This window comes from Talpa europaea (assembly GCF_964194135.1).
Source record: "Talpa europaea genome assembly, chromosome: 4".
In the NCBI taxonomy this organism is placed as follows: domain Eukaryota; kingdom Metazoa; phylum Chordata; class Mammalia; order Eulipotyphla; family Talpidae; genus Talpa; species Talpa europaea.
Genome location: NC_140070.1, coordinates 127,439,346 through 127,465,682, shown reverse-complemented (window position 1 = coordinate 127,465,682; position 26,337 = coordinate 127,439,346). Strand labels below are relative to the sequence as shown.

General features: G+C 41.3%; 1 protein-coding gene across 9 annotated transcripts in view; it reads right to left on the bottom strand.

Annotated features, from left to right (window-relative positions):
* Positions 1–563: 563 nt before the first annotated feature.
* Positions 564–26,337, bottom strand: part of TNIK (TRAF2 and NCK interacting kinase) — a gene marked incomplete at both ends in the record, with an annotated part of 390,832 nt that continues 365,058 nt past the window's right edge. For 8 of the 9 annotated variants that reach the window (XM_084231409.1, XM_084231410.1, XM_084231414.1 and 5 more), the window contains 10 exons: positions 564–647; positions 2,848–2,987; positions 3,237–3,396; positions 5,596–5,745; positions 7,635–7,735; positions 10,758–10,892; positions 14,195–14,338; positions 18,425–18,595; positions 19,419–19,530; positions 21,488–21,652. In XM_084231409.1, coding sequence (XP_084087535.1) covers positions 564–647; positions 2,848–2,987; positions 3,237–3,396; positions 5,596–5,745; positions 7,635–7,735; positions 10,758–10,892; positions 14,195–14,338; positions 18,425–18,595; positions 19,419–19,530; positions 21,488–21,652 — 1,362 coding nt within the window. Of the gene's footprint in view, positions 648–2,590; positions 2,988–3,236; positions 3,397–5,595; positions 5,746–7,634; positions 7,736–10,757; positions 10,893–14,194; positions 14,339–18,424; positions 18,596–19,418; positions 19,531–21,487; positions 21,653–26,337 lie in introns of those variants that run through there. The other variant, XM_084231411.1, reaches the window with a different exon arrangement.

Here is a 26,337-nt window from a genome sequence, read left to right as displayed (position 1 = left end):
AAAATTACCCCACTATGCAGTTATGGCCTTCAGTGTAAGGAGATAAGGTACATTTATTGTGCTGTCTCTCACCATTGGAGATTGGAAATTTTACAACACATCATATACTTAAAGCTAGCAGGCAGACAGAATTAAAAACAGACTCATTTTCTCAGTATGCAGTCTCTCCCCATTCTCACAAAGTAAGGGGATAAAGAAAAAAGGTGGAAAAAAACCGACAACCAAAACTCAAAATCCACCATAACACAGCTTAATCATAAGAGCACACAATATTTGTTTCTATCCCTAACTCCGAAGGGCCCATGGTCCATCTTTGTCCACAGACAATGCAGCATTCTTGGGGATCTCCTGGAAATTCCTGCCACCTTTTTCTCTCCTTCTCAACCAGGCTGCAACATTGAAAGATGGACTTTATTGGGACGGGTAGAGGGAGAGGAAAAGGGGAAAGTGGTACGTTCAACCAAGCCTTCTGATCCTGCCTCTAGACCGGCATAGGTCCACATGAGTTATGTTCTTTTAAATTAGAAATAACGCCATGAAGATAAGTGCCAAGTGCTCTTCTGTTACCAGTTCATCATGGAATTTCTGTTGAGGGTCATGAAAAACACTTGGCTACTTCCTCCAGATCGCACGGATGCAAAAAATACCTGTTTGAAATTAAAAAGAAGTTAGTTCAACTGCATGGATTCTCTCCTTCTTTTCTTCAACCGTCCATCCATTTTCTCTCACATGTCCTATCCCTGTCATGTGTCAGCTCTTAAGACTCAATGACGGGTGTTTATAAAGTGCCTTTGGTACAGTGCATCCTCTGTAAACACTCCTGCCTTTGGACTCTGACTGATATTATTACTCGTCATGGTATTGGCTTTAGGGACAGAGAAGGGGCAATATCTGGACTTGCAACATGCCTCGGGGTGCTCACCTTTAAAGGGAGTTTGTGCTAAGATAACCTGCTGGATTTCTGCCCTTGATTAGGATTGCTGCCCTTTATTATTCCTCTCTGAAAAGCCACAGAGGCTCCCTTCTCTCGCCTAATGACAAAAGGCAGACTGTGGAATTGAAGAGACTCCTTCCAAATCCCCCAAATCAAGGGGGAAATTTTGGACCCACTGACGACTCTTCAACTTCAGTTCTCCATTTTTTAGACTAAAAAAATTAAACGGTTTTGTAGGTCAGATAGGGCAAGGTGTCCAATGCCTGTTCACTTTGGCATTTCAAGAACTAATGCCTGGTTTTTCTGCTGACACTGGCGTCTCCTAGGCCAAATGAGATAACCACATTAATAAATAGAACCACAGTCCATTAGGTCTGGGTCTGTTCAGTCATTATATTAAAAAACTGAGAGAAGTGAGCAAAATTTGGGTTGCTGCTTGAGTGGAATGTAAATGGACCACAGCCTTCGGAAAACAATATTCCGAGCTGTGGCCTAGCCCTTCAGTCAGCCAACACCAAACTTTGGTCCAAGGCATTTACTTTTGTCACGAGTATGAAGTCTCTGCTACTTCACTTCCACAACTTCCTCAGAAGAATGCTACATCTCCCAACAACAACATCTCCAAATAATTTCGGAAGTTATTTGGAAATGCTGATCATTCAGCTAATGCTACATATGTAAGTTAAGCTACTATTAGGGTCAATGAATAAAAATGGGGATGCACAGAAGACCCATGTAAAACCACAATGAGGGAAAGAAAGGGCTGCTGTTCTCTCCACCCGGGGCTCTAAAACTCAGGACCTAGACACTCTGCTGTCTCAGCTAGCGCGTGAGGGTGTGGGCATGGTTTGGAAGGGGCCTGTCGGGTTAAGTCTTCAATACTGGAGTAGAGGGGTTGGCGGGGGTTCCATGCTTAGATCACTCCTATGCTTGTGATCCTCAGAGACTAGGTGGGGGTGGAGTTTTATCAGGGGTCAGATCTGTTTTCTGGGTTACTCTGGTTAGGCCCTGGGACCATTCTTGCCACCCACAGCTACTGTCCATGCAATCCACATCAGGTCTGAGGAGTTGTCTAGGGCTGAATCTAGTCTGGACCCAAATCTCCAGGGTTGCAGTAAGACCAGCCTGGCCTCTGGGGAACTAGGGTGGGCTCATTGCATCACACTCTTTCTACAGGTGCTTATGTCTGCTGCTTTGGAGACAGCATTGTTAAAAGGATGAATTCACAAGTGCAGTACGGCTTAGCTACTAAAAGCTCTGGGTTAGTCTACAGGGAGGGCAGGGGAGGAAGCAGCACTGCTGCAGGATACCCTTCTGAGGCGACTGATCATGCCAGATGGACACCGCCAATCTCACTGGAAAACAGTCCCCCTATGACACTTCAGAAGAAACATGGCTGGAATGACACAGGACATGGCACTAGTTGAGTTTGTGATTGTACATTCCTTAAGGAATGAATGACATTGTTAGAAAGTTTATTTTTCTACATGTCAAGTGTTTCACATTTAAAGGTGAATATAGTATGAGGGGTTAGGTCTAGATAGCGACTTTGTGAAAAGTCTAAAAGTGGAAGTATAAAGTTGATCCACTGTGAGATGATTAATGATGGACCAACTCTTCTAAGTGCTTAGGAGAATTTGGGGTGTCTGTTGAGTCATCATAAGGCCTACAGGCCACAAAAGTTACTAAGTGTACAAGAAATGTTTAAATGCTTTTTTTGTCTTTTTTTGATATGTGAAATATATATATTTTGAGTGTTCACATGAATCAAACCAAATAATGCCATTTCAAGATAATATTGATTGCTTAACACAGATGTGATTCAAATCAGTATAAAGGAAAATGAAGGTTTCACAGGTACCTGGTGGTCTCTTAAAATGCAAACACTAATGCAAATGTTGAAACGGATTTACCTTATCATTTCTTTCACATAGAAACTTTAACCTTTGAGCTCGCTTATGCATAAATACTCCATCCAAATGTCCTGTTTCCACTGACCGGATCTCAATAGCTTTCTCGCCCCAGCCCATTATCTGATTGGAATGAATGTAGGCTGTCAAAAGGAATTTCCAAAACTGCATTAAAAACATTAGATGGGCAATAACTCACAGCATCTGTTCACATCTTAACCACAAAAATGACAAACGACTTGAGATAAACAGACAAAGCAAGTCTTACAAGTGTTATTCACAGACTTTTTTTTTTTTTTTTTTGTGGAATCAAATGGTTGTTTCACATTTCTTGATTTTCGTTTCATTTGGGGGCTGTAACTGCTGAAGGAGATAAGGAATGGTTAACCTACCCACAGACGTGGGCATTTCTCCCCATTGGAGCACCACATCCTTAGTTATCCGGCCATAGGTGTTCACATACACCCCCTCATCCTCATAACAAACAAGCATTTCCATTCCATCTGTTTTAGGCAAGATGACAATGGCATGAGGAGTGATATTGCCCTGAATCTAGAAAACAAAGAAAGGCCAGGCATTATTCTTTTTTAAAAATAAGACAGCCATATCTTTACTATTCATTCTAAGAACTGCAAAAAAGCATTTTCTGTGTGTGTGCTTTTGTTTTTCATTGATGTTCTAGGGACTGATGTTTTGCTTTGCATAATCTAACTGCTAACCTGTCAAATACCAGCTCTACAACCAGAATCCAGTTCACCTGTTTCTAATCATCAACAATTACAACTTCTACATCACCTACTGGGTCCTTTTACACCCTAGTTCCCCAAGTATCTTTGAGGGGTAAATTAACTTGACCCAAGCTGAACCAGGATTTGGTGCTAGAACTGAGATTTGAGCATGTGCCTCTCAGATATTGAAAATCATGTTTTCCATTAGAACAAGTGACTCTACTCCCCCCAAAGATGAGGGGAATGCAGACCTGCTGAATATGATGGAGATAACCTAGGAAGAACTCTAACCAAATAGACTCTGGGACTATAGCAGAGATTATTTTTCTGCATGCCTAAATGCCAGAATAACCTCCCCAGTGATGACTTCTTTAGAAAAAAATTAAAATTACCACTATTCATTAAAAATAAAATTATACTATGGAAATAAGTGGATTACTTGTTCTAGGAAAAGTGATGTGGTATTGCTAGGATCCCCTGAACGAGACTGTCATGCTAAGAGCTGAATCCCATGTGCGCATGCACATATGTATGACAAGCTATAATGGAACAATGAATGCCAACTGTGTGTGCAAGTGCACGTGTGTAATGTACTAAAACAGCTTTTTTCAGTTGTCATGCTTCTTTCAAATAAAGTCTTTAAGTTCTCAAAATACCAATAACCAACAGATTAGGCCTCACACTTTCCTGATAGGTAATTTCTACTCTATGTTAACCTTGGGATTGCAAATTGGACACAGAATTTCCAGTGCACCAATCCTACTAGACAAATCCATGTGCAGCTTTGAAAGTAATGTTTTAGGCAATGTGTCTATAAATATCTGTACTACAATTTGTAGGCCCTGTGCCATGCATTAGATGTATTCCTTCTTTCAATGCTGATGATAATTCTACAGGACTAGTCTTTTTCCTCTAATTTTACAGATGAGAAAGCTGAGGGCTGAAGAGGCTGTCTGATGTGTCCATAATTGTAAAGGGAATATGTGCAAGAGCCAGAGCATGAACTCCACTGTCTGACTCTACAACACAACACTGTCCTCATGTTGAAGAATGAATAAAAATAACAAGAAGAGGATAATTGGCCTTCTCCCATATAAAACAAATCAAACTCCAGGGGCCTTCCTGGTGGCGCAGGGGTGAAAGTCTCAGTGCTATCAAAGTGCTATCAAGCTATTGCCAGCCTCTGCTGCGTAAGTTCAATCCCTGCCCCGGGAGCTAACCCACATGGCACAGCGGACCTCTCCAGTCTCACCCGCTGCTCCCTCAGCAGTGTATTTCAGTTGATCCAGCTGTTCTGCTCCCCACTCTGTATCTAGTGAATCCTCTCACCCCCTGCACCTTTGACCTACACGCCAGTTCTTATAGGCATAAACAAATAAAATGAATCTTAAAAAAAAAAACAAAAACAGAAACAAATCAACCTCCCTTCAAAAATTGAAATTGGGAACTCATATTACAAACATTGATGCCCTTAAAGGAAAAACACATGCACTTTAAAGTTTAAAGAGACATATTGCGTAAATGACAAATAATTGCTATTATATATTATTCGGTCTTCACCAATCATAAAAATAGTTATATTTACATCTTCTAATAAAAGCATGCTATCTATTTAGTGAAGGTCAAAAGTCATTCACTTTACTAATTAGTCAAAGTTAGCATGACTTGTATAAAAAGCAAATTTCTTTCCACTTGCAAGTTGTTATAAAGAGAGCATTGACAGGGCCTCCCTGGTGGCACAAGGGGTTAAGATGCAACCTATGAAGCCATCTGCAGCCACTGCAGCACAAGTTCGATCCCCCACCAGGGAGCTACCCACATGGCGCAGCAGACCTCTCTTATCTTGCCCGCTGCTCCCCTCAGCAGTGTATTTCAGTCAGTCTGCCTGTTCTGCTCCCCACTCTGTCTCTGGTGAATCCTCTCACCCCCCTACACCTCTGGCCTATGCCCCAGTTCTTGTATACATAAGTAAATAAATCTTTAAAAAAGAGAGAGCATTGACAGTCTATTTCCGAGAACTTACATGAGATGGTATGTAGATATCATAAGAGTTTCCTGAATCAACATCAATTACATGGAAACCAGTGTGTGAACCAAAAATAACCTTTAATCTTTGCCCTTCTTCTACAGTGAGATCAACAAGCAGAGGCTTGTGCTGGAGATCTGCAAAAGACTTTAAAAATCATACCATGAGTTTCCACGTTATTCAAAAGTCTTAATAATTCTGTCCGTTAGCCATTGCCTGGTAGAAATTAATGTCTGGCTTTCTTAACCAAAAAGCTAGGAAATTTCCCATGTTATTTTAGGCATATTCATATTTGGGGTCTAGGAAGAAGGGTCTAGCACCCCACTTGTACCCCTTTCTCCACCCCCTGTCCTCCAGGGCAGAGGAATTGTTTCACAGTTGTCAATTCTGATGTGTCATCATATGTTTAAAATACAGTGCCTGGATACTCCTGTCCGGTCACCCTCTCACCTGTCTCGTCTCAGCGCTTTCAGAGACACTTGCCTTTGGGGGTGGGGACAGTTGGGCCAGTTCTGTGCTTAGCTTGCTCAGAATTCAAGAGTAGGCTCTCCTTCTGATATTCTTTCAAAGAGTGAATGGATATCAGATTGGCAATTTCTCTAAAGTGCACGTTGACCTCTGAGACTTGGGTTTGGGCGACAGAGAAGGAAGGAGAGGATGGAACATCACAAGACTCATGGCTTGCGTTAGCCAGTTGGGTTTAGCTAGAAACTTGACCCCAGCCAAGTTTATCACGGTTCAATGTGTTTGAATCCAGAAACTAAATCACAAATGGCAGTCAAGTGTTCCTGTTTGCTATGCCGTTATTTAACCCATTCTACCTTTATTGGGTCCTGAAGTCTATGCAACTGCTGCCTAACAGACCCTTCTCATCTTTTGCTAACGTCATTCTTATAATGTGGGGGTTCTAGCTTCATAGTCTTGTCCCATGGGAGGGTTCAACCCTATCAGCTCCAGTATTTCCCATCCAGGTCTAGTCTTTGCTTTTTCCCATTTTCAGGCTTGGTGTGATCTACTGAACAAAGAAGTTTGCACTCATTTTGTGTTTGGCGAGCAAACTAATGGCAGTTACTTCAGAACTGGAAAGGGAATGGGATTTTGATTGAAAAGCTTTTTTGGCAAGAGATTTTGGCAGAGCAAGCACCATCACTTTAGCTATTAGGAGGTATCCCTTTAGTGTTATTACTATCCTAATGCATTCCAAAACTTTCCATAAAAGTGGGGTTATGGAGGGAGCCCATTTCCACAGTGGAGTCTAACTTCCTGAAGATAGAACACATTAACATTACCCTAGGGGAAGAAAACTGAAGTGGGGTGATTAAGGCCTGAAGAGGGTCTCATAATGTTTCCAAGACAGTTTCTACCATTACTTGACATATGTGGCAAGAAAGAATATGTAAACAGTCAAAGGGAGATATTGGTCACAAAGTGGGGAGAAAAAGCTATCCAACTGGAAGAAGACAGAGAAACTAGGCCAATTCCATATGTGATTACATTCAGTAGACATTTTAGAAAAGTCAGTATTATTGGGGATATATGCGTACTGTGTAAGTTTTAGAGACTTTATCCCAAAAGGTTTCTGAGGATTCCAGGGTGTAGAGGCTCAGTTCAACCTTGAGATTCAGTGCTGTTGTTGGCCTGTCTTCTTCAGAAGTATTGGAGTGGCTTTATCATCTCACTGCCTAATGTCACAATGAATACTTTGCCCTGTGACCATTCCAGACTGAATGCCACTTGGAGATGATGAGTCATAGACCTGCTATGGAGGAGGGTAGACCCAACTCCCCGCCTTGTGTCTACTAGGCTGTCTCATAAATTTTAATTTGGCTAATTTTATAGCATGTATTAATGCTTAGTATTTACTTTTGGAATACTAATCCAAGTCTTCCTATCCTTTTAAAAAGGGGTTTATTATAGATAGGGAAATTGGTACTGGTCTATGTAGTGGACCACTTTGTTAGCTGATAGAAACGTAAACTAAACAACAACAACAACAACTACTACTATGCTTTTTAGGTAATGACATGCCTGCTTACCTTAAATGCCATGAATTTATGATATGGTTTAGGAGCCCAAGCATATATCTCCACAGCATTCTTTAAGGCAATCACCAAGAATTTGATCCTTTCGTATTTAACTATAACAGAAAAATTACAAATTATAAAAGCACATCAATATATTCAAGTTTCTGTACATAAGAGTGTTCAAGCCACAATTTATACATATATATAAATTCATAATCAAGGGTGATGCTCTTGGTGTGGGCCTTTCTCACTGATACAGATTTAACTTTCTTTAGTGTAGTTGGTCTGAAGAATACTTGAGACTTTTGGCTTTCAGTTGAAGGCTCTTTGCTTTATCTAAAGCTATAACTGCTCAGGGAGGCCCTCAATCACTAGGGTTATTGTGAATGATACATTGTGGTAAGACTCTGCACCATCCTACAGCTTCCTTGCCTGCTTTTTTGTCCACCCACATGGAGGTAGCTGAAAGCAAATTTAGGACAATGGCAGGAAAACTTGCCAAAGAGTAGAGACATAAAGGTGCTGCTTGCTTATGATTCTAATTTGAATTCCAAGTATTAGGAATTTACAAGGAATTAGTAACCTTATAAAAGAAACCTCAGCGACGTCTCTTTCTCTTTGTGCTACCTGAGGTCGTTGCAGAGACAGCTGTGTGTGAACCAGGAAACAGTCCCCACCAGACGCCGAACCTGCCAGACACTTAATCTTGACTTCACAGCTCAGAACTATGAGAAATAAGATTCTGGTGTTTATAAGCCACCCAGCCCGTGCTACTCTGATACGGTGGCCCCAACAAACTGAAAAAGTACAGGTACCATCATTTTCTTTACAAAGTATCTGAATAAACACCATATTCTGTGTCTTAAGGAAATTGGACAGCCCAGGATAACTGACTGAATTCTCTACCCTGAGCTCTTTCCCTTTGTTTATACATTGTCTTCACTATATTTTCAACTAGTTCTTTGGCACTTTATTTCCATATTCCTAAATAACATGTTTATAATGTTATCTCTTAATTTTTTCAGTGTTAGATTTCATTGACTGACTTTGTAGGATTCGAAAGGATCCAGTCTCTTATAACCATCTCATTTCCCTAGTCCTCTAACATATTTGGTTCCTTCCCCACCCCCTTAATATCGTATTTTTAATATTTGGTTAAGTCAATATCCTGTGTTCAAATTATTACTGTTCACCAATGAGGCACAGAGTATACCATAATTACAACTCCTTTCTTGTTTTCCCTTATTTTTCTCACTCCCTAATTTTTCTGTATCTGTCTCTAAATACATGTAAACTTTCAGCTAGTATTGTAAATGTTTTCAAGTCAGTTAAACATGGCAGGTTATCTATTAGTACTACTCAATTTTTCTTGCAGGCACCTATTCTGGAACCCTATGGTGCCCCACTCTGGTTAGACTGATGTCTCTCTAGGCCTATGCATGTATGCTGCATCTCTTTCTCTCTTTCTCTGCATGTGTGTGTGTGTGTGTGTGTGTATTCTGTTTCTTTAGAGATCCTGGATAATATGATGGATTATAATAGGTGAAAATAATAGTAATTATAATAATAGGTAAAAATAATAATATAATAATAAAATAATAGAAATTATAATAGTAATAGGCGAAAATAATTTCTACCTTAAGGGTTTTGAAAGCCAAATTTGCCTCATTGTCTTCTAATCTTCTAGAATTGTTACTAAGTCCCAGACCACCTTATTTTGGGTCTATTATATATAAACAATTAATTTATTTACATCTAATCTGGAAAAATTAAGGATCTTCTCATTTCCTCACCACTGAGACATCATGCATATGTGATTCTTGCAAATAAGTTTTTCATTCACTCTATTGAGCATTTGGAGAATGCTTTTAATTTGGGATTTAAATACCTCAGTTCTAAAAAAAAGTTTGTATATTCTTTGACACTTTCTGTCCTGCTGGTTTTTAAAAAGCATTCATTTATTTATGCATATAAGAGCTGGGGTACAGGCCAGAGGTGCAGGTGGTGAGAGGATTCACCAGAGACAGAGTGGGGAACAGAACAGGCAGACTGACTGAAATACACTGCTGAGGGGAGCAGCAGGTGAGACAGGAGTGGTCTACTGCACCATGTGGGTAGCTCCTTGCCGGCCGTGGATGAAACTCATGCTGCAGAGGCTGCGCATTGCTTCAAAGTGCTGTGCTTAACCTCTTGCACCACCAGGGAGGCCCTATCCTGCTGTTTTTAATTTTCTTTCCTAAACTCATACTACTTAGATTTTGAATCACTGAGACTGATCCTTTCCTTTTCAATACCCTTTCTCTCCTTTCCCTCCCCTTTTTATTTTTGTTCTACTTTCATAGATTTTTTTAATCTATATGTTCCAACGGTTCTACTATATTTTTTATTCCTCACAGTATTGTTTATCTTATTTCCTCTAAAGACTTCTTTTTCTGTTTGCTCCTATCAGTGCGTCTCCCTACTCGCTTTCATTCTAGGGTGGGCAGCAGAGAGGGTTTTTTCCAGCACTTCAAAGAACTCAGTCTTCCCCCCACCATCTGATTGGCTGTGTCAACCTTGCATCTTCTTGAGTGGGGGAGGAACTGGTCCTGCAGGATTTACAACAGCCCTCCTATTCTTGGTCTCACCCTCTAAGTCCACCTTGCTTTCTAGGGCCTTTGTAGATGTTGTCCAGTCCCTGGGTTGATTCTGATAACTTTGCTGGCCACGGAGTTAGAATGCAGCATTACCCTGCTCACCTAAGTCAGTTCTAGGTATCCAATTACTCTTGTTCAATTTTGTTTACATCTCTTGTTTGCTAGACTTCCCTTTCCTAGGTCCCTTTGTCCCTGTGGGCTTATGGCACTTTCCATTCTTACTGTCATTTTAATGGGACTTGGGGAGGGAGTGGCTATAAATGTTCAAATTGGAGCCTAGAACTTTATTCTGAATGTACTCTTTGAACTCCATCAACCTGACTTTCTTGAAAGTGTACTTACTAAAGTGACATATTTAAGGTTCTAACGTCTTAAACTGATCACAAACATATCATTAGTTTCTGATAAATACTGAACTAAATAGATATTCAATGAAACTTGAATTGAAAGAAATTAACTGAATATTTCTGAGTAAGTAATTCTGTGCCTGGACACTTACCAACTTTATAATGTATACAGCCTTCCAAGTCCCCAACAGTGATCCAGCCTTGCTTCTTTTCTACTTCTGGGTCATTGTGTAGTATTCTGTTTCTTAACCATGAAAGATAGTAAACACGTAGCTTGTTCTTCTTTCCTGTGGAAAGAATTGAGCTTTAACTTCAAGCCCCCATGATAACTTTTTCTCTCAATCTTTCCCCATCTCTATTTTATTCATGTATTTTAATATATAACTCTCTGTGTGCATAAAGGTATAATATCCAGTATCCTCAACATCATCAGTGTTGTCTCTGTTGGGACTTATGGTTAAAGAGCTCCAAATATTTTGGACAAATAAACACTTTATAATGTATCTCACACTTTAGGTGATTTCATATTTGAGCGAGGTGTTCTTATTCTCTCTTCCTAATGGAAGGGCAGTGTCTGCTGATCTCAGTTAAGATCTAATTCTGTGTTGGAATGATTGATCAGAGTTCTAGAACATTTTAGATCTAATTACATGATGTAGTGTTGCTGACGACTGGACATTTTAGTATACTGATGTGTGACTGCCTTTCTTTCACTTAATTTTTTTTAAATAAATTTTATTTTTATATTCCTCATACAATTGCAATCCCCTTATTTTGACCCCAATCCCTCCCCTCCCTGCCCCCCACCCCCCACAGAGTGTCTCTTGTTCATAGTTGTTTGTTGATTTTGATATTTTCTTTCTTATAGTTATTCTTTTTCTTGGTCCCTTATTTAAGTTTTCTAGATTCCTGCTATGAGTGAGGCCATCCGGTATTTTTCCTTTTCTTTCTGGCTTATTTCACTGAGCATGATCCCTTTCAGCGCCATCCATGTTGCTGCAAATTGCATGTGTTTATCTTTTTTGAATGCTGAGTAATATTCCATGGTGTCCATGGACCACATCTTCTTGATCCAGTCATCTATTTTTGGGCATTTGGGTTGTTTCCAAAGCTTAGCTATTGTAAACAGTGCTGCTATCTTTCTTTCACTTTATAACCATATGCCTATGTTGATGGAGATCCTGTTGTTTTTCTCCCTTATTACTTGAAAGATGACAAGCTGGTAGTAATTCAAACACACAAAAAGGAATTTTAAAGGAGATCAGTATCTCTTTTAAAGAGAAACAAATTCAACAAAGGCATTCTAGGCTCAGAAAATAACACTGGACATGTTCATTATGCTGACATCACTGAAAGGACCAGCCAACAATATAGGAGAGGAGAAAAAGTTGTGAACTTGGAAATACTTTCCAAAAGTCCCTTGTGGTAAAGTAGTTGTGAAGTAAAGGCTTCTTTGTGTAACTAAGTATTTTAAAAATATTAAATGGTATACAAGGAGCAAACTTCAGTATATTAATGAGATTATCTGAGTAGCAGATAAGAAAATGTCCCTCAGGGTGGTTCCATCCAAGTGATCAGAAATTGAGGCCTGTGGGTACCTATCTGCCTTTGATTCATCTGAGACATCAACAGACATTTTGTCTTTTACAGGTATGACATGTACCCAAAGAAGAAGAGAATTCATTGAAGCATGTCAGGCTGGATTTTACCAGGTGAGTGCACCCCTATCTTAAATTTAGGAAGTAGTTGTGCAGCTACTGCTCCTTTTGTAATACAAGTCTAAAATATACATTAACTGCAATAGCTAGAGCAGACTGGCAGGCCAGGCCTCCTCTTTGTGCCAACACAGAACCAAGGGCAGTTTAAGAATCATTTGCTCCTTTTTTTCATTTTCTTTGTAAGAAGAAATAGTAACATTTAAGAATGGGGATACGTCACTCACAATACAGTGAGGCCTAAACACAGTTTTCTGATGTTATTTCCATTTTGGGTAGGTGACTGGCACATGTATAGTTTTGAATTTCATTTGACAGCGTAGCTATCGAGAAAACAATGAAGCAGAATAACTTAAATACACTGACTTAAACACAAATGACAATACAGGAGGAATTTTCTTGGGTAAGACACATTTGGGGAGAATAAGAAGAGATTAAACACTGAGCATTAAGTGGAAAAGTAAAAGAAAGAGGGAATTATAGCATCAAGGGAAGACATTTTCTCAGAATCAGAGTACAGCACTAGAGTGAAACTTGATTCAAGGTTTGACCCCGAAGCCTTGTGTTGTGTGTTGTGAAGCAATATCTGAATGCAGAATAGTGGTTCTCAAACTTCGCTACACATAGAACTAAAGCGATTGCTGCCAGGCCCCACTCCCAGAGATCCTGACCCACTGTCTGGCCTCTTCAGGGATTCTAATCTGTGGCAGAACAGCTACTGGATGGAAGGGGAGGGGGGTAGCAGGTATTATTTATTAAACTTCTTGAAACACCATCAGGAAGAATTCCCTTTCAATAAACATAGATTCCTTCAGGTGACATTTTTTACTTGCCAGTGATAAGGTCTACATTTTTTCTGTCCCTCCCTTTTATTCAGCCCTTTTTGGGAACCAGAAAGCTGCAGAATGTAGCAGTAAGGATTCCTATATTCGAATCTCTTTGCAGACATAAATGCCAGGTGGGCCAACTGCGCTTGTGAAAACATCAGTGGACTCTCCGCCTGCACCCCTATGTTTATAGCAGCACTGTTTACAATAGCTAAGCTTTGGAAACAACCCAAATGCCCAAAAATAGATGACTGGATCAAGAAGATGTGGTACATATATACCATGGAATATTACTCAGCAATCAAAAAAGATAAACACATGCAATTTGCAGCAACATGGATGGCGCTGGAAGGGATCCTGCTCAGCGAAATAAGCCAGAAAGAAAAAGAAAAATACCGGATGGCCTCACTCATAGCAGGAATCTAGAAAACCTAAATAAGGGACCAGGAAAAAGAATAACTATAAGAAAGAAAATATCAAAATCAACAAACAACTATGAACCAGAGACACTCTATGGGGGGTGGGGGGCGAAGAAAGGAGGGATTGGGGTCAAAATAAGGGGGTTGTAATTATATGGGGAATATAAAAATAAAATTTAAATAATAAAACAAACAAACAAACAAACAAAAACATCAGTGGACTCTCTAAGCTAGTGCTGTTCTCGTGAGAAAAGAGAGCAAAGTGTCTGCTCACAGACTTCCCACTCCCAGAAGCCTATATTTTGATGCTCCCAGTAGATGGCAATAACTGGGGAGAAGACTCCTTGGAAAGATCCTTCCTGAGCCCTGGCAGAGGTTACGAGCCCACAGCATTTGTGCTTTGTCTCTGCCTGGTTCTGATTTCATGCAGAGTCGACAGTCTTCCCTTTCAAGGTCAGAGTTTCCAGAATTACAAAATCTGGATGATCTCACTCTGGCCATACAGCTATAATTTATTATGTCATTCTTGAGCTGGGAAGGGCAGAGCTGACTGTTTTTTTTTTCAGAAACCAGGTGATTGTCTTTTACACCTATGCAAGCGTGGAGACGCAGTCACCTAGTAACATACCTGATATTGTCACAAGGACGTTCAGTCCCTCTAGCACATCCATCTGCTGAAATCGCCTCCGGTTGATCAGATTATAGACTTTGCCTTGCCCACTTCTGTCCAAAAGCATCAGGCCATTTTCTGTTCCCACCAGGAGGTTGACACCTGCGAATTTAAGAAACACCCAAGACTGATTTTATGGGCTTTAAACTTCTACATCTGGGGTTTCCAAGAAACTGTGCCTTGGAAATATAAATGAGGGGGTCCACTCATAGGGAGCATAGAAGTGGAAGCTCTGATATGGTAATTAAATCACTGTCCCTCTGGTAATGGAATTATTTTCTTTTATAAAGTGGAGGCAGTATTCATTACATCTAGCCATTTACTACCAGTAGAGAGAGTCCTTCTCAGGAGGAGCCAAAGGCACAAATGTGACACCAGCACAATTAACCCTTATTCTCACCTTTTCTTGGCTCTCTCTGCCATCCCCAAGATTCACTCCCACCCCAATTTATGCTGTGTTTTCTAGTCTACCCTCTTTCAATAAGCAAGAGTGCCTATTTCCATACACCACTGGAAGAAAAACCCTGCTTCCTACTCACACAAAGATCACACCTACAAGACTGTTCTCTCTCTCATATTTTTTTAAAAGATTTATTTATTTATTTATACAAGAACCAGGGTACAGGCCAGATGTGCGGGAGGTTGAAAGGATTCACAAGAGACAGAGCCGTGAACAGAACAGGCAGACTGATGAAATACACTGCTGAGGGGAGCACTGGGCGAGACAGGAGAGGTCTGCTGCACCATGTGGGACCCTCACTGGCTGGCCAGGATCGAACCGGTGCTACAGAGGCTGTGGACAGCTTCACAGCGCAGCACTCAGGCCTGTGCCACCAGGGGAGGCCTGAAGACTGCTCTCTTTTAAGGAAATGATAAGTCAGTTCAAGAAAAGGTGTTGCTAGCCTGAGGCTAAAGGATATACTGACGATAAGGGACTTCTCAGGCATCTATCTAGTCCAGTTCGCTTCTCATACCATAGTCCCTATAACAAAAGCTCTGGCAGTTAAGCGGTCTTGTTTGAATAGCTACAATCCTAAAGATTCATCCCTAGCAAATTATACCTCTCAACCTTCCAAAACATATGTACATGGTGAGATGTCTACTGTATAATGGCTTATATTCACAAACAGGGAACTTTCTAGCTTCTCTCCTCTTGCTTGCTGTATAGCTATCTTCTTTTGACACAAATTATTCAATATTAAACATGGCTACTTTGGTGTTCTGCCAACTGCCTCTTCTGCAGAGGACACAGCCTTACCCTCCTCCATATCACATCTTACCCTCCTTACCCTCCTTCATATCACATCTCCCATTAAATGATTCCTGGGTTTCATGTTTTCCCCACCCCCTGCCCCCAACTTCACAAGTGCTTTTGGTCCTATAAAATGGTTGTAATCCGAAGTTGGCCTAGCATTTTAGATGGGTACAGCTGTTCATGGTGATACAGACCAGGATTCCTGAGCTGGAAGCCTTCCACTTTGTAATAAAAACTCCCCTAGGGCCTCCCTGTCGGTGTAAGGGGTTAAGATGCAAACTATGAAGCTATCTGCAGCTATTGCAACTCCAGTTTGATCCCCGGACAGGGAGCTACCCACATGGTGCAGCAGACCTCTCCTGACTCGCCCGCTGCTCCCCTCAGCAGTGTATTTCTGTCAATCTGCCTGTTCTGTTCCCCACTCTGTCTCTGGTGAATCCTCTCACCCCCAAATCTCTGGCCTGTACCCCAGTTCTTGTATGCATAAATAAATAAATCTTTAAAAAATAACTCCCCTAGACTAAGAATTTGGACTAAACAGAATTAAATGCTACCCTTTGCTCCTTTTCCCCTTACCCCTGCCTTGTAATTAACCTTTAACTTGTAACTAATACATTTCTTTCTTTTTTTTTTTTTTTTATAGAGGCATGTTTTATTTTATTTATTTGTTTGTTTGTTCGTTTGTTTTGTTTATACATGCACTGGGTACAGTCAGAAGCGCGGGAGGGTGAGAGAATTCACCAGAGCCAGAGCGGGGAGCAGAGCAGGCAGAAGGACCGAAGCACACTGCTGAGGGGAGCAGCGGGCGGCAGGAGAGGTCTGCGCGCCATGCGGGACCCTCCTCCGGTGGCCGGGGAGCAGCCGGGGATCGAACCAGCGCCGCAGAGGCCGCGGGCAGCTTCGCAACCCAGCACTCAACCGCTGCGCCACCGGGGAGGCCCTAATACATTTCTTTCTGACTGCATCTCTGGCAACTTGGAAAATTGATTATGTTACATCTCTAACAGAATTCTCTGTGCTTCTTTGAGGTCCACAGCAAAACCAAAAACAAACATCTGCCTATTGTTACCAGCTGGTAGCCCTGGAGAAACACTCCCTGCAGAGAAAGACAGACATCTTGGCCCATGGCTCCAGACTGGTCCGCATCTCCTTGGACCTGAAAATGCAAAGCCCTGCATTGCCGGTACATTTTGTACTGCCTCACCTCCCTCCCTGCTTTTAAAAACAGCACTCCTGGGCCTCCCTGGTGGCGCAGCGGTTGAGCGCTGGGTTGCGAAGCTGCCCACAGCCTCTGCAGTGCCGGTTAGATCCCTGGCCACCGGGCGAGGGTCCCACATGGCGCGCAGACCTCTCCTGCCGCCCGCTGCTCCCCTCTGCAGTGTACTTCGGTCCTTCTGCCTGCTCTGCTCCCCGCTCTGGCTCTGGTGAATTCTCTCACCCTCCTGCATTTCTGACTGTACCCAGTGCGTGTATATATAAATAAATAAATAAATAAATAAATAAATCTTTAAAAAAAAACAAAACAAAAAACAGCACTCCTGCCATTCAGAAGGCTGGTTATTAGGGTACCCAGCCTGCTGACCCTCTTGGTGGCCAGATCCAATAAATTCCTTTGTGAAAAGACATTTTCATGGCTCAGTTTGGCTTTCTGGTGGTGATCGAAAAACCCAGTTTGTTCGCTTACCCTTTGACAGAATCCCATCACATCTATACTGAGTTTGAGGTCAGTTAAAACTTGCAGATCTTTTTCACAGGGACTGTAGGCTGATGTTTTGAACTAAAAGATAAAGTCCATGATTTGTTCTCCTTTTTAAGTTTTATTTGCTCCAAGTTTTATCTTGCTACTGCTAGTGGTATGGCCTTAAGTAACTCACTAAAATACCTGGAATTGTTTTTCTGGTGTGAAATAAGGCAATATTAGTGTATGAATGAGGGGTACCCAGGGACCCCAAAACTTGCATGCTCTAAAAGGGTCCAGCCATCCATGCATACAAAGGCAAAGCAGAGAAGAAGAGATATTTTGAATAAAACACCCCATATTACCCAGACTCTTCTGGGCAAATTGCCACACATACAAGTTTGATCCAAAGTGGGGCCGCTGAGGCCTGAAAGTTTGCCCTAAGTACCTGGGTACCTCCTCTTCCGGTAAGGAGACATCAGAAAACGGTTCTAAAACAGGACCCAGAAATCTGGGGCAAAAAAGAGATATCACATCAAGATAACGGCTGCCATTGTCAGCTTTCCCACTTGTGTCTCACCAAGTGTCTCTTGTAAGTGTCTCCAAATGTCTCTCTTCCACGTGTCTCTTTCCATGTCTCCCTCCCAGCTGTACCTGGGTGCAAGTCGGCCACAGAAGTGAGAGCTCTCTCTTTCCTAGTCCACGTGCCTGCCTTGCTAAATATACTTCACCTGGGTGCTTAGTCCTGTCCCCTAGTTCCCAATAGCTAGTCCAAGGCAGCCGCATGCAAGTGGGGTAGGGAACCTGGTGCCTCCCCTAACAATCCCTCCTTTCGCCACCCCCCATCACTGCTATGGTGACAAAGATCTGGGAGAACCTGGTACCTCTCCTAACAGTAATACCATTACATATATGTAATACATGTAGATGTCATATGGATGACAGAGAACTGAATTTGGGGCACATTACATGGTGCTGGGCATATTGTAGGTTTTAGGTTGTAGCTAGTTGTGTTGTTGGCTTAAGTCCATCATAGTTACTTGGCAAGCTCTTTCTAAATCTGATAAGCTATCTTGGGCATTAAAATATTACTTCTTCCTACATGTGAAGTTACTCTTGATCTCTCTGAGGCCAAGACAGGTCAAAGCCAGGTCTCTAATATCCAAGATTCAACCGTACTCTTTTGATAGGGAACTAGACACAATTTTGACATCTGAGGATCTGTTTTCAAAGAGTGGCAAAAAGTATCACTTACCCCATAGAGCTGCACAAAGTATTTCTGAGTTGAATCGTTTCTTGTATTTTCTGATTTCTGGTGTGTCACTATGAGGCCGAATGTTGGTTGGGTTTACATTTACCACTGAGATTTTTCTTGCTTCATTGAGTTTGGCCTGTTCTTGCCTAAGAAGTTCGCTAGTAAACAGAGCTTTGAGAAAGAGAATCAGAGAAGTCAGTGGCATCTTGAAAAATAACCAATGGAGCTATGGAGAAGAAGCTTCAAAAAACTATGACTTCTCTTTGTTTAGTGTGCATTGTCGTAAAGGCGAAGAAACTCTGAAACTATGTATATTTTATACTTTTTTTAGTAGACTAAAGTATAAGTTACTCAAAGAAGCAGTATTTTTATCCATTAGTAAAACATAGGCACTACATGGATGGTTTAGAGCATTGGTATTAATATCACAAAATTAAATACCCCATGTTCTATAATATATGCAGGGAAGATTTACTTTTTGAAATTTCACATTGTCATGACAAAAATTAGCCTAAGCTGGCCCTAATGATTAGTGAGTTGCAGAAGTCTAGAAAGCAAAACTCTCCTTGAAATCAGCCAGACCTTTGCAGTGGGAACCACACACCCAGAATGCAACATAACTCAAGACACACTTATTAAGTGTCACTGCGTGCACAGCATTGTACCCAGAAATTGATTTTGAGAAACATGAAGTAAGTTGGGAGGTCTCTGAGGAATAGCTTTTCCCAGAGTTCCTGGATACCTCTGGGTTCCTACCAGAAGCAAAATAGAAGAGATGAAAAAAAAATGGAAAGAAAGAATTTTGTTTTACAGAACCAATAATAAAAATAAAATAAAATAAAAATAATAATAACAATGATAATACCTCTTCCCTTGGAGACAGCGCTTTCACAGAAAATCACTTATTTACCAAACTAGTGATTCATTTCATTACGAGGCCACATCAGAAAGGAACACCAAACTGTTTCTAAAATCTTGGGGTCTTCTAGCTTACCCGTAGCTGATGATTCTTCATCCTCTTCATCTTCATCAGTGGGGGATGTCTGGTATACTCTGGGATCCACAAAGGGGGTAAAGGAGGCCTTAGTACTGCTCCCCATGCCATACTGATAAAAAAGCAAGAAGATTAAGAAGAGCAGATAAATACTGAATGAATAAAACATGACAACAATATTTACTGTGAACTATAAAACGATTATAGACTCTTCAATCTATCCAGCTGTTCACACTCTAACTCCCTAGTCAAAGTGTGTGCCTCTCTATCCAGTTCCTCCTGGTATTTGCAAAATTTCATTAATTATGATTATGTAAGATACAGGGTGCAAATTACATTTGGACCACATGTGGTCCAAATATCTTAATATCTGGTTAGATGGCTGGTGATAGAGCTTTTCTTTTCCTTGAAGTAAAAACAATTTCATACTGACCAAATGGTCTTAAGAAAAGCTGACACAATTTGTTGGGGGAACAGTATGTCCTGAATGGACTCCACCCACTGATGTTTCATGGATTCCATCCCCACCTCCATGCCAAAAAAACCCCAGGTACTGAGGACTACACACCCCATCATGCCATGAATTTGCCATGATTCATGACTTCCTGAAGGGGGGCTGTGGGAAGTAAGGGTGGAGTTAAGCAGCCAAACAATGTGGGCCTGTACTCACTTGGTTTTTGCCTGCCTTCAGCGTGCTCTTGGGGCCCAAGCTCAGACAGTATTAACAGTAGGGCACCTTCACCAATTAATCTCCCTCCCATTTCCCTATTCCTCTTCTTTTCATTTCCCTTTGTAAATAAATCTTTTATTAACCTTTCTATGTGTACCTGCAGTTGGGTCTTGTTCTAAGTTTTTTTTTAAGCACCTGGGTAAGGACTCCCACCCAGACCACCCATTTCCTTTTGGGCTTGCCCTATAACAAACTGACAGTAAGTTGGCATGTTTACCCAGCAGAGCTTCATCCTGAACATACCACCAACCCATGCTCCCTCTTGCAATCTGGCCTGTGATGTAGGTGATTGATGTTGGCTCAAGAACTCTTAAAATCTCTCTTTTGATCTTTAAAGTGCGTAAAAGAGATGAGGCAGTTACTGACATTCTACTTAGAGTTGGGGCAGCTACAGAATTTGAGCCAGGATGCAACCTAATGGGTTTTTTGGGTGCAAATAGAGGTATTTAGGCAGATAAACTTCCCCACATGACATGAGGCTAAAATAGGATGCCATACTTTCAATGTGCCTCCGGTCTTTTCCTTGGGGCAAATAAAATTTATCTGCTTTATAACTTTAGAATCAAAAGGGCTCATAAAAAGTTAGCACATGACGACAACAACAACAACAACAACAACAACAAATAGTACATATGCTTTACAAACACTGTTGGGGCCTACGTATGATTCACAGGACTATCTATGAAATATGACCAAACACCAACAACTCATTCAACCGGTCAATGTCTGTCAATGACATCTATGAACATTGCCAAATTGTGTTATTTCAGATTTTTGTTTTTCAGATTTTGTGTTATTTCAGATTTATATAGGAAAGGCATCCTCTCATTTCTCCTTTACTCACACAATTTGGAGTTTAGCAAGATGAACACTTAGCCAACAAGAGCATATCCAGTGATTTTATTTTTCATAAATCATTTCAGCTTCATTTATTTTAGGTCAAACTGAGTTTGACAAAATTCATGCAAATATGAACATTAACTGCTGGCTTTGGAAGCTTTATAGCCTAAAGCATCAATCACTGGCTTGGGACATAGAAGGTCCAAGTTGTGGGCCTAACTCTGTCATCAGTCAGTTATACTCCTGGTTGTGGGCAAGTCACTTAACACCCCTTTGCCTCAGTCCTCTTATCTACAGAAACAGATATGGGTCCACATGGCACCTGAGAAATGTCTACTGCTCTGCTTCTATGATTTCCTTGATTTGAGAATATGCATAATAGGAGCTAAAGAGAGAACCATGTTTTAGGGAGCTTGGCAAAGGCTCATTCTTTAAGTGAGCAGGGTTTCTGATCCCCTAATGGATAACAGAGCTGTCCTAGCTGCTGCCCAGCACCTACTTCAGTCCCGGAGTCCATTTCTTGGGAATGGGTGGAGACACGCCCTAGGCCCTCAGTCGGAGTCCCAGCTGGGGAATGGCTCTGCTGCACCAGGTCTGGGAGGTTGATGTGGCCAGCAAAGCCATTGCTGTCACTATGGCCAGATCGTTTCTTCTCTCCGGATGTCTGAGGGGGTACAACACATGGGGATAAGAGAGAAAAGGCAAAGGCTGCTGAGTATGTCACCCATCACACAGTACCGAGCAATGGTCTCCAAACTGACCCATCAAGGTGTGGGAAGGTAACATTCAAATTTTCATTTAACCTAACAAAATTAAAAAGTTAAGCTTTGCCAAGTGTAGTATATGGATGGATGCTGTTCATAAAATTTCTTTGATCACCTCACTGCTCTGGCTATTCTTTTCTGGAGTCTGTCCTGATCTTGTAATTATAGTTCTGCACTGGAGTGAAAGGAGGTGTAACAGGGTAGTCCAGGTTCCCTGCCCCACTCAAGGAAGGGTAAAACTGAGCAGGGAGAAGGAGAAGCTGAAGAGGAGACTGAAAAGGAAGGAAGAAGGATGGAGAGTTGGAGGCCTAGAGGAGGCGCATAGAGCAGAGAGACACATGAAGAAACCGTGCTTGCGTCTTGGCCTTGGGTGAGAAACCCGTGGGGAGGGCAACAATGGCAGCTTTTTAAAAATTTTGCTCCTTCTATCACCGACGTGTTGGGCCCCTTCTATCCCTTTCCTATGGGTCCCCATCAGAAGGTGCCTTACTCTTGTGGCAGGCTTTCAAGCCTTAGTGGCCCTGCTTTGGGCCCACAGTTTGGCTGGGCATTTACCCATGAGGGGATGGGAACTTCGGGTGCTTGACTTATAAACTATATTCTTTGTCTTCTCTTTATTGCATAAGAATTGTATTAAATTTCCTTTCCATTAAAGGTTACTAACTACGGTACATTTTGTCTTGATGCGGTGGATGGCACAACCTATAGCGGGAAGGTTTGGGGCTTCTGGGGTGGGTACCCCGCACCCTGCCCTGTAATAGAGGCACTTTTTTTTTTTTATAGCTAATGTTTTAAGGAACTGCCTGACCATTTTCCAAAGCATTTCTTTTACATTTCCATTAGCAGTGTATGAATGTTCAAATTTCTCCAATAATTTTTTTTTTCATTTTAACCACATTTTTAAAATTTTATTTTTATATTCCCCATACAATTGCAACCCCCTTATTTTGACCCTAATGCTGCCTTTCCCCACTGCCCCCAAAGTGTGTCTCTGGTTTATAGTTGCTTGTTGATTTTGATTTTTTCTTTCTTATAGTTATTCTTTTTCCTGGTCCCTTATTTAGGTTTTCTAGATTCCTGCTATGAGTGACACTATCCGGTATTTTTCTTTTTCTTTCTGGCTTATTTTGCTGAGCATGATCCCTTCCAGCACCATCCATGTTGCTGCAAATGGCATGAGTTTATCTTTTTTGATGGCTGAGTAATATTCAATGGGGTATATGTACCACATCTTGATCCAGTCATCTATTTTTGGGCATTTGGGTTGTTTCTATAGCTTGGCTATTGTAAACAGTGCTGCTATAAACATAGGGGTGCAGGTGCTCTTTGGAATTAATGTTTCTGTGTCATTTGGGTAAATATCTAGGAGTGGAGTTGCTGGATCATATGGAAGGTCTATCTTTGGTAGGTTGAGGAATCTCCACACAGCTCTCCATAGTGGTTGGACCAGTTTTACTCCCAGCAGCAGAGCAGGAGAGTTCCTTTTTCTCCACATCCTCGCCAACATTTGTTGTTGCTAGTTTTTTAATATGTGCCATTCTTACTGGTGTAAGATGGTATCTCATTATAGTTTTGATTTGATTTCCCTGATTGCAAGCAATGTTGAACATTTTTTCATATGCCTGTTGGCCATTTGTATTTCCATAGAGGCAGTTTTTAATTTTCTTTTTCAAGATAAAAACAGACTCCCAAGTTCCTAAGGAAGAACATATAATTGATGTTTCCCAGAGACCTAAGAAATAACTGGAAACCCTTAGTGCACTCAGTGCTTCTTGGTGTCATGTTCCTAGGCCGTCGCCTGCAGTGGAGACGGGCATCACAGTGCTCGTGTGCAGCCTATACCAGTGCTGAAGCTCAGAGATGGACATTTTATTTCTAAGTGACATTTAGTGGGGTCAGTCCTAATTTAGCTTACTGTCCCCTTATTTATGAGTATAGGAATTTCTCCTTCTTTTCAACTTCAGTTGAAATACTGAAAAGCTTTTTCACATTTCCTCTTCTATCCCATAAATAATATAATTCACCCATTGTCTCTTTAGATTTTCGAGGTCTCTCTTACATCACAGCATTCTGCCTCAGGCCAAAAGCCCAGCAGACACATCAGCTATCAAAGAAAGACCAGAATAGGCAAGGAGGGAGAATGGCCCAGATTTGAGAAGCTTAAAGTATCCAGCCATGACCTTTGAACCTTCCCACTACAGAGCCATCACCCCTTTCTAGAATTAAATACCTTCTGTGTGCCAGGAACTCTGCTGGGAACACAAAGAAGAATAAACAACAGTTCTGCCCCCTTGAACCTTATTAACAGAGCCCTCACCAGCTCTACAATTTCCACACCCTCATCATTCCCTCGGAGGTGGGTGCTAAGATGTTCAGGACTGTGGTAAAAAATTTATGTATGGTATGCCATTGCACCCTCACAGTAACACCAAGGTTAGCTTCCATGTCCCCCATATTACTGATGGAAAAACTGTAGTGCAAAGAATTTAATGAACTTGCCCAGATGGACACAGGTTGTAAGAGGTGAAATTGGGACTTTAACTGAAACTGACAGCAAACCCTGTCACCTCGGGCAGCTACTGTAGTGGGCAGCTCTGCTCGTGGCCACAGCTGAATGGACCAAGGGTATATATCTGAGTTAAGCAGGATCAGATTCCCACTGTAATTTAGTACCAGATTTGAGGGATACTGGTCAGTGTCTGCTGGAAGTTGAATTGGGGGTACAGTGACTATCTTGTAATGGCAGCAGGAAAGGCATGAGCATGTGTTTGCTGAAGAAAAGTAAGTTGGTCTGTGGAGAAAGAGAACAAAGGAGAAATATGGAAGAAAGGCGAGCTGAAGACAGGAGAGACAGGCTGTGTAGAGCCAGAGATGAGCACGTGGGAAGTTGCCTGAGCTCTTGATCACTTTAGTTCCCAGTGCCACTGCTGCAGAAGGGCCCAACTCACTTTCTGCCTTTGGGGTCCTACCACCAAATACCTTTCAATCTCCAGTTCCCTATATCTAATACTACCTCTCCTACTTTTCTTTTTCTTGAGCTGTGTTATTTGGGCTCTTTTTCCTATTACCTGTAACCAAGAGAGCTTCTACAGTGACAAGCTAGTATTCTGATTCAGTGGGGTGAACATTCTGGTTCAGTAGGCTGAACAGATGCTGGAGAGATACCAGCTGGTCAGTTAGGAAGCTGTATGTACAAAGACCCACGGATCCCAGGTGAGGCTGCAGGAGAAAGGGAAGGCTGAGCCAGACCCACAAGGGTCTTATGGGTGAAGACTGGGAAGTGGTGAAGAACAAGTCTTCCGGCAGATGGGCTCTTATGAACAAGTCTTTATGGCAGATGACAGTTGATAAGGTGTCTTCTAGAACGAGGGTAGGGAAAGGTCCTGTGGGGATGAAAGGCAGGTAGAAGGGAAGGTAGAGCCACAGGGGTAGCACACGACAAGGGCAATTTGTGCATTTGATAATGGGTAGTAGAGTCAACATGCTCTTTAGAACAATCTAGACCACTAGCATCAGGATGAGTTGAGGGAGTTCTTGCTGTTCAACTTGGAGAACTGAACTACTAACAGCATCCTATAAAGTAATTTGTATTATAATGAACTCTATTTTACTTTCTTCTTATTTTGTCAGAGACATAGTTTAATTTGCATTTGTCTTTTTAGTACTTAGTTTTAATGGACTACTTAAGGTTTGCGCTTTTAAAAGTCCATGTTTGGGAAAGGTAGAATTTAGAAATTAAGAGAACATTAAGATGTGAGGGCACTCAATAGATCAAATTCATGTAAGATACTGGCGAATGCCATTTCAAAATGATTGGTTGTGGTCATAGAATTGTGAAGTGCTTTCAATAATAGGAAACCATTCAGATGTGAATAACTGAACTGAAATATCTACTTCAAAGTGCTGATTTTGTCATAGAAACTCGAGCAAATTTTAAACCACATTAGAAATTGCACTTCTTTTACTTGGAATCACAGAGTAACTCATTCTAGAACACTTTCCCCTTCTGTTTTTCCAAGTGACAAGCTACGGTGATAGAAGTCCTCTACACTTCCATTGAAAATACCCATTTACACACTGAGAGATTTATATACCAGCTATCCTCAATGTCAACCTCAGCAGCCAAGTCCATTTTTTGACTTAGGTTTACGTGAAAAGACTCTTTAAAGCCTACTTGAAAGATCAGCAAAGCCATAAAGTGAAACTCTAGCAAGTTGCTTTGTGAAATGCACTTCCAGTTATAGCCCTACTGCCAATTATTACTGCAAAGACCTATTCATCTCAAAACTACAGTTCCTTTCTTTCTTACAAATGAGATGACCTCTGACTTTTTGTAGAGCAAGGTCTGCTATGAGGGTTTCCCAATTTTATCCTGGTTGAGGGAGAATGACAGGTGATTTACGTTTATGTTTCAGAGGAGTGGAGAGTAATAAATAAAAGGAAAACTCCATGGAGAGAGTGAAAGAATGTAAAATAGTATTTACTGAAGACTCATGTGCAGTAACTCATTTAATTCTCCCAATCTTGAGTCACATACTCTTATTTAGTATTATAAGGTGGTTCTGGAATAATGAATAGCATACTG